Source organism: Rhinopithecus roxellana, chromosome 20 (assembly GCF_007565055.1).
Source record: "Rhinopithecus roxellana isolate Shanxi Qingling chromosome 20, ASM756505v1, whole genome shotgun sequence".
NCBI classification, from domain to species: Eukaryota; Metazoa; Chordata; class Mammalia; order Primates; family Cercopithecidae; genus Rhinopithecus; species Rhinopithecus roxellana.
Genome location: NC_044568.1, coordinates 68,644,141 through 68,656,665, shown reverse-complemented (window position 1 = coordinate 68,656,665; position 12,525 = coordinate 68,644,141). Strand labels below are relative to the sequence as shown.

Sequence of the window (12,525 nt, the reverse complement as noted above, 5' to 3'; positions counted from 1 at the left end):
GCGAAGACACCTGTCTTTCCACTTCGCTCTCTCCATGACCAGCAACAGGAACCACTGGTGCTGAACCTTGGACGGTGGCCTCAGACTCTGACTGCCAGCACACAACCTGCCATCATCGATGTTAAATATGCTGACATGTGCAAAGGAGTTTCCTCCCTGAAATGCTCTGAAATTCACTTCTCGACCTGGGGATTCTGTTCTAAACCTTCTGCCTACACTGGCTTTCACTGTGGAAGGTGATTTCTAAAACTCTGATTAGCTCATAATATTGATGTGTACATGTGCTTTTTTTGAGTGCTTCCTGCTTGAAGTGGAAGAGATTTTACTGGAAATGCAATAAAATTTGCATTTTATTGCTACCAATGCCCACCACAAAGGCGTTAACCTCAGACCATAAGCATCAAAATGTGACCATAGCCCCCTGCAAGAGCTTCTGAACATCATCCAAATGAAAGGAGGCTCACTGAATTCTAATTTTCCTAAAGACCCATGTTTTCAGTAGCAATGAGCTTTCTACCAATCTCCCCACTGGCCGCGTCTCTGACCTTGCACCAGTACCTGGTTGGTATTCCCCCTTTTTTTTTTTTTTTTTGAGACGGAGCCTTTGTCGTCAGGCTGGAGTACAGTGGCGAGATCTCAGCCCACTGCAACCTCTGCCTCACGGGTTCGAGCGATTCTCTTGCCTCAGCCTCCCAAGTAGCTGGAATTACAGGCGCCCACCACCACACCCACCTAGTTTCTGTATTTTTAGTAAAAACAGGGTTTTGCCATGTTGGTCAGGCTGGTCTTGAACTCCTGACCTCAGGTGATCTGCCCGCCTTGCCCTCCCAAAGTACTGGGATTACCAGCATGAGCCACCAAGCCCGGCCAGGATTCCTTTTCAAAGTCAGGCTGCACCTAGAGCCAGTTTGCTTCTGCTTGGCCTCATGGGGCCTCAAAGAAAGCCACAGGGGAGGACGGGTCTTTCCTGGGTTCATTTAACTGCCATTTACAACACATTTTCTCTAAAAAGCTTACTGGACTCCTATTACTTGTATAGTTTGATTTTGAGGACTCTGTTTAGCAAGAATACCTACTTTACAAAACTCGGCATAAAAATGAGGTGAAACAATTTAACTAAAACTGGACTTTGGCTGGGTACTGTGGCTCACAACTGTGATCCCACACCTTGGGAGGCCAAGGCAGAAGGATTGCCTGAGACCAGGAATTTGAGACCAGCCTGGGTAACACAGTGAGACCCCCGTCTCTATCTTTAAAAAACAAAATAAAAGAATAAGTAAAACTGGAGTTCCTTCACCTCTTAACAAAGCTTTTTTTTTTTTTGAGACAGAGAAAAAAAAAGAAAACTCTACAGTCAGAATCGTACTTTGAGTCTTGCTCTGTCGCGCAGGCTGGAGTGCAGTGGCGTGATCCTGGCTCACTGCTACCTCTGCCTCCTGGGTTCAAGCAATTCTCTGCCTTGGCTTCACCAGTAGCTGGAATTACAGGCGCTCGCCACCACGCCTGGCTAATTTCTGTATTTTCAGTAGAGACAGGGTTTCACCATCTTGGCCAGGCTGTTCTTGAACTCCTGACCTCGTGATTCACCCGCCCCGCCCTCCCAAAATGCTGGGATTACAGGCTTGAGCCACCCTGCCTGGCACACACTTAAACCTACACATTGGTTGGTGTGATGTTAATTCATTTTTACAAAATAAGTGTATAACCAGGAAGTACTAGTCCTGCTTTCTGTGTCTGTCCCAATTTTTAACAGGAAGCTCACTGCACTTCTCAATTGTCACCCCTGCCCCCAGCCCTGATCCATGGCCTCTAACCCAAGAATGAGCCAAGAACCAGCTGCTCTAGAGATGTCAGCAGCAAAATCCTGCCCAAGGCTGTTAAAAGGTGTGGGCGCTCATTTACACTAGTGCTGTCATTAAACACTTCCTTGAGCAGGGACGATTCTGTCCTGTTTCATTTCCATAAGCAAACTGGCGTCCAAGGCCACAAGCCCTCTGTAAAAATAAGAACTCGGCACAAATGGCCAGTCACACGCTTACCTGCATTTTTAAAGACAGCTTTCAGATATTTAGGGGCTACATTATTACCAAACCTTGGCTTTGGGAGATTATACAGGTCCGAGGAACTCGTGTCTACTGCAGACGAATGCAGTTACCCCACCTTCCTCCATACAGAATCGTCAGGAAACATCCACTCCTTTGGGGGTGATTTTCTCCTCAAGTTGTAGACAAATTCCGTTCATAGCTGATTTCAGGGCAAACATTTCTGACATCTTCCTCCAGCTCAGTCTGCCATGCCTCGGCAGCCCAGTTTCCTGTCATAAGCAAGCCATCCAAGTTGATGCGAAGAAAGATGTGCCCAGCTCAAAGTGGAAGTGTGTGCGTCTTGGTATCCGGAATCCTCAGCCCCAGTAGCAAAGCTTTAGTCATTCACCTCCATCCAACAGACGTTTGTGAATGTCCTGCTGTCCATTTTGTCAATAAACAGGCAGCCCTGCAGGTGGTCCATCTCGTGCTGGATGATGCGGGCTGCCCACCCGCTCGCCTGCCACACCACCTGTTCTCCATTGGGGTCCAGCCCTGCAAAGCAAGTTACAGCCCTGGTGAGTGGGAACAGCTGAACTGCATCATCCTCAACCTCCTCACCCCTGCCCCTGGTTGTTCCCATTGCCAAGAGGCAACAGCAGACGGCAAATGTAGACAGCAACTCCTCTCCTAACTGGAAAACGTGCCTCCCATCGGCCCATTACCAAGTGTTCAACCTGGTTCCCAACTCTGGTAATTAGGTTATGGAGCTCACTGTAGAGCTGAGATGAGAAATCATCTTCCTACCGTGCGACCCTTCCGAACACACCTCCCGTTTCTGAGGTATCTGTGGGCTCTCTTTTTTTTTTTTTTTTTTTTTGAGACGGAGTTTCGCTCTGTCGCCCAGGCTGGAGTGCAGTGGCCGGATCTCAACTCACTGCAACCTCCGCCTCCTGGGTTCACGCCATTCTCCTGCCTCAGCCTCCCGAGTAGCTTGGACCACAGGCGCCCGCCACCTCGCCCGGCTAATTTTTTGTATTTTTAGTAGAGACGGGGTTTCACCGTGTGAGCCAGGATGGTCTCGATCTCCTGACCTCGTGATCCGCCCGTCTCGGCCTCCCAAAGTGCTGGGATTACAGGCTTGAGCCACCGCGCCCGGCTGGGCTCTCAACTCCTAACAGACGTTCTGCAGCTTAAGACAACCCCTGTTTTTCTGACTCTCTTGAACCGACGAGCTTGCTCTGCAGGAACAATCACCCCGACCCCAGCAGAGCCCGCATTCTGCGAGACATCCTGTGGTGCCACGCGGGGAATGGCTTAGCCCTCTGGGCTGGGTCAGGCTGGGGGGCCAATCCCCACTTCTCCAACTCCACCGTGGTGGATCTAACTGGGGCCGAAGAGAGTGTTGGCTTCAGAAAGCAAGGGAGCAGAAAGCAGACGCCGGGCTGTCAGGAATTAGGAGACCCCTCCTCGCCCCTGCGTCCTATCTGAGCGGGCTCTGCCCCACAAGCGCTATCCGTCCTGAGGCCTGTACGCTCCCGCGTCCCACTTCGTTCCCGCGGGAGGTATGGCAGATGAACCGCGACCACTTCTGCGCTCTCGCCAGAGTCGGCCGGAAAAGACTCGCGCGCTGCTCCAGCCGCCCCGGCCCCGCCGCCCGCACCTGAGATCTGCACCGCCTGGAAGCGGGGCACGCAAGCCAGGAAGCCGGCGACGCTCTCGCAGCCCTCGGGGAAGGTGACTAGGCGGCTGTCCAGCACCCGCAGGCTGGGGTTCACGAACACGCGCAGGGGGAAGGGCTCCATCTGTCGAAGCGCGCGCTGGCGCGGCGGGCACTCCCGACACAGCGCCTCGGGGAGCTCCAGCGCCAGCAACTGCCGCGGCACTCCCAGCTGCGGCGCGCTTAGGCCCACGCAGCGCCGCCGCCGCATCACCTGGACCAGCCGCTGCGTGAGCCGCTGCAGCTCGGGCCCGCCCAGCTGCGCCCGATCTATCGGGGCCGCCACGCCCCGCAGCACCGGGTCCCCGACCTGGCACACGTGGGGGAACGGAGGTTCGGAAGGACCCAGTACCAGGCGCCTCAGGTGACGCCAGTAGGAGCGCCGGAGCACAGGGCCCTCGACGCCGTCCGGGGCGGCCGTGGAGCTGCGGGCCCGAGCACCGACGGCTGCCGCCCCTGCCCACGGAACTGCCGCCCACAGCTGCCCAAGATTCAGCGTGCCCCACAGCTGGGCCATGGCGGCCCCTGCAACAGTAACCCGGCCCACCCCTTCCGGCCGCAGCACAGGGCACGCCGGGAAGCGCCGTCAGCCAGCGCACAGCAAGGAAGCGGCTGGATCCCCCACTTCCTGCCCAGAGCGGGAGTGAGCACCACCCCCTTCCGCTCTCCTGCCGGGAGCGTCTTCCTCCCTCCCGAGCCCGCCCTGGGCCTTGCAGGGCGACGCAACCTTGTGCCCCCTCCCCGCGCCGGGCACCGCACGCACCGCGTTCTGGAGGCTGGGGACGCCGGCTAGGGCCCCACGCTGGGCGGTTCCGCTTCCACCTCCGCTCGCCCTCCCTCCGGGCAGGCTGGGCCCGCGGGGTCCAGGCGTGGCTCCTCGGAGGGAGGCTCTGGTGCTGGAGCTGTGAGCTCGGGCCCCAGCGCCTGGTCATCCAGGGTGAAGAGCGTCTCTCTCTTTGGCAGGATAAAGGCGAGGGGCTCTTGAATGGCGCCGATGTTCACATGCCCGAGGTTTCCGTACTTGGAGAGCTGAGTGGGAGGAATGCCTGCCCCAGACGTGGGGAAAGCAAAATGGAAAAACGTTATTAATAAAATTCCATATAGAAATTTAAGGAGAAAAAACAGAAGCAATTACTATTTTTTTTTTGAGACAGTCTCGCTCCGTCGCCCAGGCTGGAGTGCAGTGGCATGATCGCTGCTCACTGCAACCTCTGCCTCCCAGGTTCAAGCAGGTCTCATGCCTCAGCATCCGTGGTAGCTGGGATCACAGGCGCCCGCCACCAAGCCAGGCTAATTTTTGTATTTTTAGTAGAGACGGGGTTTTACTATGTTGGCCAGGCTGGTCTCAAACTCCCCACCTCAGGTGATCCATCCGCCTCAGCCTCCCAAAGTGCTGGGATTACAGGCATGAGCCACTGCGCCCAGTCATCAATTACTATATTTCAATACAGCAAAAACCACCTTTGTCATAGGGAACAGGAAGCTATACTGTGAAGCAGAAGGTAACGGAGCAGCACTGTTGGGCGCCTGCAGCAGGAATCCAGACCTCAGAGAGCACCAGGGGAAAAGCGGAGGGCAGCCAGGCTTTGCAGGTGTGATGCACTGACCCATTGCCCTTTGGGAAGCTGCGCCTCAACCAAGCCCTTCTCCCATCACAAGGGGACAAGGACGTGAAAGTGAATTGGAAAAAAGACTTTAGGACGGGCGCGATGGCTCACACCTGTAATCCCAGCACTCAGGGAGGCCGAGGCAGGCGGATCACAAGTCAAGAGATCAAGACCATCCTGGCCAACGTGGTGAAACCTCCGTTTCTACTAAAATACAAAAATTAGCTGGGCGTGGTGGTGCGAGCCTATAGTCTCAACTACTCGGGAGGCTGAGGCAGGAGAATTGCTTGAACCCGGGAGGTGGAGGTTGCAGTGAGCCAAGACTGTGGCACTGCATTCCAGCGTGGCAACAGAGCAAGACTCCACCTCAAAAAAAAAAAAAAAAAAAAGCTTTAAAAACCCTTTCTCTAGACATTTCACATAAATGGAATCATACGTATGTGGTTCTTTTGTGAGTGGCTTCTTCCACTTAGCCAGATATAGCCATATAATGTATGATTCCATTTTTATGAAATGTCCACAAAAAGCAAATCTATGGCAACAGAAAGTAGGTTGCCAGGGGCTAAGGATGCTGTTGAGGAATGACTACAAATGTGCATGAAGGATCTTTTTGGAGTGATGAAAATATTCTAAAATTGGATTCATATTTACTAAACACTGACTTACACAAATGGGTGAATTATTTAGTATGTGAATTACACATCAGTAAGGCAGTTTACAAAATTTTCTTTCTTACCTAAAGTCTGTGCTATCTGAGCTGGTGGAAAAAGGACTTGGAGACAGCGATTTAAATACGGAACAAGGTCTTCCAGGAAGACAGTGCAGAACTGGACGAAGAGCTCTTGCTCCCCTCTGCTGAAGGCAGTCTCTTCAGCGCGATGGAAGGCCAGGATTATTTTAGTTACCTAAGAGACAAGGGCACCATCAATCACTGGAACAGCCTATCACCACTGGGACAGCAGTGCGTGAAACTAGGCAAAAAAAAGGTATACCCCCCCTCAAGTTTTCTTGAACAAAGTAATTTAACAGTACATTATTTTACTGTCTCATTTAAACTCAGAATTATAGTCATTCTCCACAATTGTGTCACTTTACTAATGTGAAGTTCAGACCCAACTTGTTACATTATGGGTGTAGTTTCCAGTTCCAGTGGAGGAGTGTCATAAAACTATAGAGAATACATGGTTTAGGTTTTGTTTTTTTTTCAGAGACAGGATTTTGCTCTGTCACCTATGCTGGAGTGCAGTGGCACCATCATAGCTCACTGTAGCTTCAAACTCCTGGGCTCAAGGAATACTCCCACCTTAGCCTCCCAAGTAGCTGGGGCTATAGGCATGCACCATCACGCCTGGCTAAGTTTTAAAATTTTTTGTAGAGACAGGGTCTTGTTGCCCAGGCTGGTCTAGAGCTCCTGGCTTCAAGAGATCCTCCTGCCTCAGCCTCCCAAAGTGTTGGCATTTCAGGTGTGAGCCACTGCGCTTGGCCCAATACATGGTTCTTAACTTCCATGGAGGACCAACCAGAACTGTGCTGGATCCAGGAAAATGAAGCAAAACTATATGAGGTTTCCACTAAGGCCTCTGAGGTTCCAGAAAGCTAGAACCACTGGAAAACTATAAGAAAACAGCTAGGAAAGAGAGGTTTCAAAACGAACAGAGCAGCCTAGCTGACACTACAGACGTGGCATAGCGACAGGGTAAGAACACAGACTCTGGTGCTGGACTTCCTGGGTTCAAGTGACTCACACCTGTAATCCCACACTTTGAAGGGCTGAAGCAGGAGGATCACTTGAGTCCAGGAGTTTGAGACCAGCCTAGGCAACATAGGGAGACACTCTCTCTCCATAAAATAAAACACTTAAAAAAAAATATGCTAAAGGTGAAGGGTTTTGCAGATGTAATTAAAGTCCCTAATCATCTGACTTAATCAAATGAATCTTTTGAAAGGAGGTACCTAAAAGAAGAGACTCAAGCAAGGGAGAAGCTCTCCTGCTGGCTCTGAGGAAGCAAACAGCCATGCTGTCAGCTGCCTATGGAGTGGACAGCCTCTAGGAGCTAAAGCTTCAGTTCTGCAATTGCAAGGAACTGACCCCTGCCAACTTGAATGAGTCTGAAATGGAGCCCCAACCTCCAGATGAGACCATAGGCCAGGCAACACCTTGATGGCAACCCTGTAAGACCCTGAGCAGAGAGGACCCAGTTGTGCTGAGACTGGACTCCTGACCCACCAAAACTGGGAATAAATGTGTCGCTGGAAGCTAAGTTTCCAGGAATTTGTTACACAGCACTAGAAAGCCAACACGCGCGCTACTGAATTGTTACTATAGGCAAGTCACTTCATGGACTGTCCCAGGTCCCATGAAGGGCAACTGGCCAGAGCTTTTCAACCAGGAGAACCTCCAAAACCACACTAAACCTCTCCATGTCAGCAGACACCACTGTCAAATAGACGGGTTTATTACAAAAATCTGGCCACCCATTACCAGAGAAGGCCCAGGGTAGCCAAAAACCAACAGAATGTGCTCACCTTGGCAAGGGCATCTTCCAAGGCCCCAGTCACATCCTGCGCCAGGGCCACAGGGCAGCAGAGGCGCAGATCATTGAAGGCGACCAGAATATTGTTGAGGAAGCAGGCGAGGGGTGGGAAATCTAGGAGCACCATGGGTGGCTGCAGCGTCCCTGGCTGGGTGGCTGGCACAACAGTAGGCATGTTACTGGTGCCCAGGATGGCTGGAGCTGAGATGAGTGTGTAGGAGTTCATTTCTTCCTGGAATTTCTCCACTGTTTCCTGAATTGCTTTCTGGAAAGTGCTGATGGCCACCCGCTGGAAAACAGGAGCCAACTGACCGCGGAAATCAGCTCCCACCCGGCTGAAGGACAGCCCAAAGTACATGCACTGGCCCAGCAGAGAGTCCAGGCGGCCGCCTATGCCCCGGTAAAGGTCGGTCTCCAGCACCTGCAGGAACTGTGAGACTTTCTGTAGCACCCAGCCATGGAAGATGGCACTCTCATTCACGGTGTGCTCACCCACGGCAGGGGGCAGCAGTGGGTCCTCATCTGAGAAGATGGCACGGTACTGGGTGATGATATCAAAGAGATGGACACGGCAGGCCTCGATGGTTTTTGTGATATGGAAATAGGGATCATCATTAGGAATGGCAGTCAGGATGGACCGGAGCCAAGCATCTCGGGCCTGAAGAAACTTCACCCTCAACTCAGCCTCAGTGAAGACATCCATGCGTCGCAGGTAGCCAATGACACGGAGGCAGGCGGGGAGCTGGATGTTGGTCCTCAGTTGCTGGATCAGCTGGCTCAGCATCAGCTGCATGGACTGGCGCACTTCGTTCACAATGCCCTGACAATACATAGAGTCACACTGCGCTGGGAAGGATGCTCTCTAGAACCCATTCCCCTAACCCTGAAGACTGCGGACCAACATTCCCATGGCTTTCCTGAAATATGAAGTAATTTCCTAAAGCTGATGCCTGTAGGTTCACCAACAAACATCAGGTTAACTCTCTTGCTTAAAAAGCTTAAAACCTGGCCAGGTGCGGTGGCTCACACCTGTAATTCCAGCACCGTGGGCAGGCAGATTACTTGAGGTCAGGAGTTTGAGACCAGCCTGGCCAACATGGTGAAACCCCGTCTCTACTAAAAATACAAAAAGTAAGGCCGGGGGCGGTGGCTCAAGCCTGTAATCCCAGCACTTTGGGAGGCCGAGGCGGGCGGATCACGAGGTTAGGAGATCGAGACCATCCTGGCTAACATGGTGAAACCCTGTCTCTACTAAAAAAATACAAAAAAACTAGCTGGGCGAGGTGACGGGCGCCTGTAGTCCCAGCTACTCGGGAGGCTAAGGCAGGAGAATGGCGTAAACCCGGGGAGGGGGAGCTTGCAGTGAGCCGAGATCCGGCCACTGCACTCCAGCCTGGGCGACAGAGTGAGACTCCGTCTCAAAAAAAAATAAAATAAAATAAAATAAAAATACAAAAAGTAGGTGGGTGTGGTGGCGCAGGCCTGTAATCCCAGTTACTCGGAAGGCAGAGGCAGGAGAATCACCTGAACCCGGGAGATAAAGGTTGGTTACAGCGAGCCGAGGTCACGCCACTGCACTCCAGCCTGGGCGACAGAGCGACTCTGTCTCAAAAAAAAAAAAAAAAAAAAAAAGCTTAAAACCCTCCAGTGACTTCCCACTGCAATTGAGAAAATTCTAACCACTCACTGGGACTTACACCGGTGGCCTTACCTGGTTCTCCATCTTCACCTGCTTCCTAATGCTCTCCCACTGCTACAATCCATTAACTCTGGCTGCCTCTGTATCCCTTAAATACCTCAATTTCTGCCCACTTCAGCCCTCTCCACTTGTTCTTTGCACTTTCTGGTTTGCTCTCTCCTCAGATCTTTGTGGGCTGGCTCTTTCTTCTCGCTTAGGTCTCAGCTTAAGTGTTACTTCCCCAGAAGAGTCTTTCTTGATCACCCTACCTAAAGAAACCTACCCTAGGCCGGGCACGGTGGCTCAAGCCTGTAATCCCAGCACTTTGGGAGGCCGAGACGGGCGGATCACGAGGTCAGGAGATCGAGACCATCCTGGCTAACATGGTGAAACCCCGTCTCTACTAAAAAATACAAAAAACTAGCCGGGCGACGAGGCGGGCGCCTGTAGTCCCAGCTACTCGGGAGGCTGAGACAGGAGAATGGCGTGAACCCGGGAGGCGGAGCTTGCAGTGAGCTGAGAGCCGGCCACTGCACTCCAGTCTGGGCGGCAGAGCGAGACTCCGTCTCAAAAAAAAAAAAAAAAAAAAAAAAAAAAAAAAAAAAGAAACCTACCCTAGACTCCCTCTACCCCATTACCCATTTTTTTTTAATCAGACACCAATATCTGAAATGATGTCATTTATTTCTTTGTCAATTATCAGACTTCCCATTAGCACGTAAGCTGCATGAGAGCCAGGACCACTTTATTCACACTGTATCCCCAGCATATAGAGCAGTGCTTGGCACGTGATTAATACGTATTTTGAATAAATGAATGTTTTCAGAAACTGATGTGAAACATGCAAGGGTTTCTACCTAAAGCTTCAGTCCTGACCACAAAATAAATGATTATAAGAACATTACTTTGAGTCCTCTCTGGGCAAGTTGGCTACCTGGATGACAGGGATGGAAGAGTATTTCCTCTCCAGTCGGCGTACATAGGCTGCAAGCTCCAGGGCCTCTTCATAATAACTGTTCCGGACACAGGTATCCATGAGCTGAGGAATCTCCAGTATTTCCAAAATTTCTGTGTGCCGGTTTAGGGTCAGGCTATTCATCCGACGGTTGGAGCTGATCTCCTCGGCTTCCTTCACAAAGTTCCTAGTAATAATCAGGAGAATGTTGGTCCTTCACTGCTCTGTACCCAAACCTTAGCTACAGTTACCAAGCACCTGCTATGAACTTTGGGCTGGATGATCTATCTGATTTATTCCTCACACCCCACCTATAAGGTAAGCATTATTACAATTGAGGAAATTTTTAATCCCAGAGAGGGTAAGCAACTTGTCCAAAAACATACAATTAATAAATCTAACAGACAGAAATCCAGATATGCCACTTGCTGGCTGTGGCAAGGTACTTGGCCTCTCTGAACCTATTTCCTCATTGGTAAAACAGTATATAGGGCCGGGCACAGTGGCTCATGCCTGTAATCCCAGCACTTTGGGAGGCCGAGACAGGTGGATGACTTGAGGCCAGGGGTTCAAGTGAAACCCCATCTCTACTAAAAATACAAAAAATTAGCCAGGCGTGGTGGCGCGTGCCTGTAGTCCCAGCTACTCGGGAAGCTGAGGCAGGAGAATCACTTGAACCCAGGAGGTGGAGGTTGCAGTGAACAGAGATGGCGCCACTGCACTCCAGCCTGGTGACAGAGCAAGACTCCGTCTCAAAAAAAAAAGTGAAACGGTCCACGCTTTCGTATAAAGTAAGTATATAAATGTACACATATATTCAGCTCACACCTATAATGTTAACTATGTCAAGACCCGATAATAAGAGTTTTGCATGAATCCTTTTCCTTTAGTGTCCACAACAGCCCTTCGAGGGAGGGATAGGCTCCTGGGTCATCAGTTCTGAATTCGCAACCTCCTAGCTGTGTCCTTAGACATCACTAATCTCTCTCTTGACTTGCTCATATGTAAAATGGAAATAACAGGGCTGGGTGCGGCGGCTCACACCTGTAATCCCAGCGCTTTGGGAGGCCGAGCGGGCAGATCACGAGGTCAAAAGATGGAGACCATCCTGGCCAACATGCTGAAACCCCGTCTCTACTAAAAATACAAAAAAAATTAGCTGGGCGTGGTGGCGCGCGCCTGTGGTCCCTGCTACTCAGGAGGCTGAGGCAGGGGAATCGCTTGAACCCGGGAGGCGGAGGTAGGTTGCAGCGAGCCGAGATCTCGCCACTGCACTCCAGCCTGGCGACAGGGCGAGACTCCGTCTCAAAAAAGAAAAAAAAAAAAGGGAATAACAGTACCTACCTCGAAGGCTGCTGTGAGGTTTAAATGGATTAATAAGGCGCTCAGCAGAGAGCCTGGAAGGTGGTAAACGCTTTATAAGTGTTAGTTATTTCTACCATCGTAAATGTCAGCTTTTACACTTAAAAGCCCCTTTAGCGCCAGGCGCGTCGCACCTGCAGCTCTGCTGGAAGCTGGGCAAGCGGTCCAGCAGGCGGCCGAGCGACGCCTCCACGTCGCCAAAGAGGCGGTGGATGCGCTCGGTGCACTCGGCGCCGCGGATGAAGGTCTTGTAGTTGGCGAAGGCCAAGTCGCGCGTCTGCTGCAGCAGCTGCGCCCGCTCCTCCGCCAGGCGCTCGGGCTCGCGCCGCAGCCGCTCCAGCCCCGAGCCGCTCAACTCCCGGAGGTAGCGGCCCACATCGGGCCGCTCGCGCCACTGGGCCTCGGGGAATCGGTCCCGGAACAGCGACGCCAGGAGCCCTTCATCCTCCACCTCGCCGAGAGCCGCTGCCGTGGCCGTGGCCGTGGCCGAGGCCGTGGCTGACGATGTGGCAGTTGCCGCGGTAGCCATCTTCCCAGCAACAACGTCACTTCCCCGCCAGACCACCGGGGGCGCTGACTCCGAATTTAGGACAGGAAGAAACACGACCATTTCCGGTCTCTATCTTTTCTCATCCGGTCGGCTTG

At 52.1% G+C, this 12,525-nt stretch overlaps 2 protein-coding genes across 2 annotated transcripts; both read right to left on the bottom strand.

Annotated features, from left to right (window-relative positions):
- Positions 1-2,022: 2,022 nt before the first annotated feature.
- On the bottom strand, positions 2,023-4,387 carry PDF (peptide deformylase, mitochondrial). The gene is made up of 2 exons (XM_010355412.2): positions 3,688-4,387; positions 2,023-2,579 (listed from the first exon to the last, which is right to left on the bottom strand). Exons 1-2 carry the CDS (start codon positions 4,259-4,261, stop codon positions 2,422-2,424), a joined length of 732 nt encoding a protein of 243 aa, XP_010353714.1. The 5' UTR covers positions 4,262-4,387; the 3' UTR covers positions 2,023-2,421.
- COG8 (component of oligomeric golgi complex 8) lies at positions 2,023-12,524 on the bottom strand. Its single transcript, XM_010355413.2, has 6 exons — positions 12,015-12,524; positions 10,498-10,705; positions 7,878-8,705; positions 6,088-6,256; positions 4,508-4,790; positions 2,023-2,579 (listed from the first exon to the last, which is right to left on the bottom strand). The coding sequence occupies exons 1-5, from the start codon at positions 12,488-12,490 to the stop codon at positions 4,534-4,536; spliced, it is 1,938 nt and encodes a 645-aa protein (XP_010353715.1). The 5' UTR covers positions 12,491-12,524; the 3' UTR covers positions 2,023-2,579; positions 4,508-4,533.
- Position 12,525: the final 1 nt, after the last annotated feature.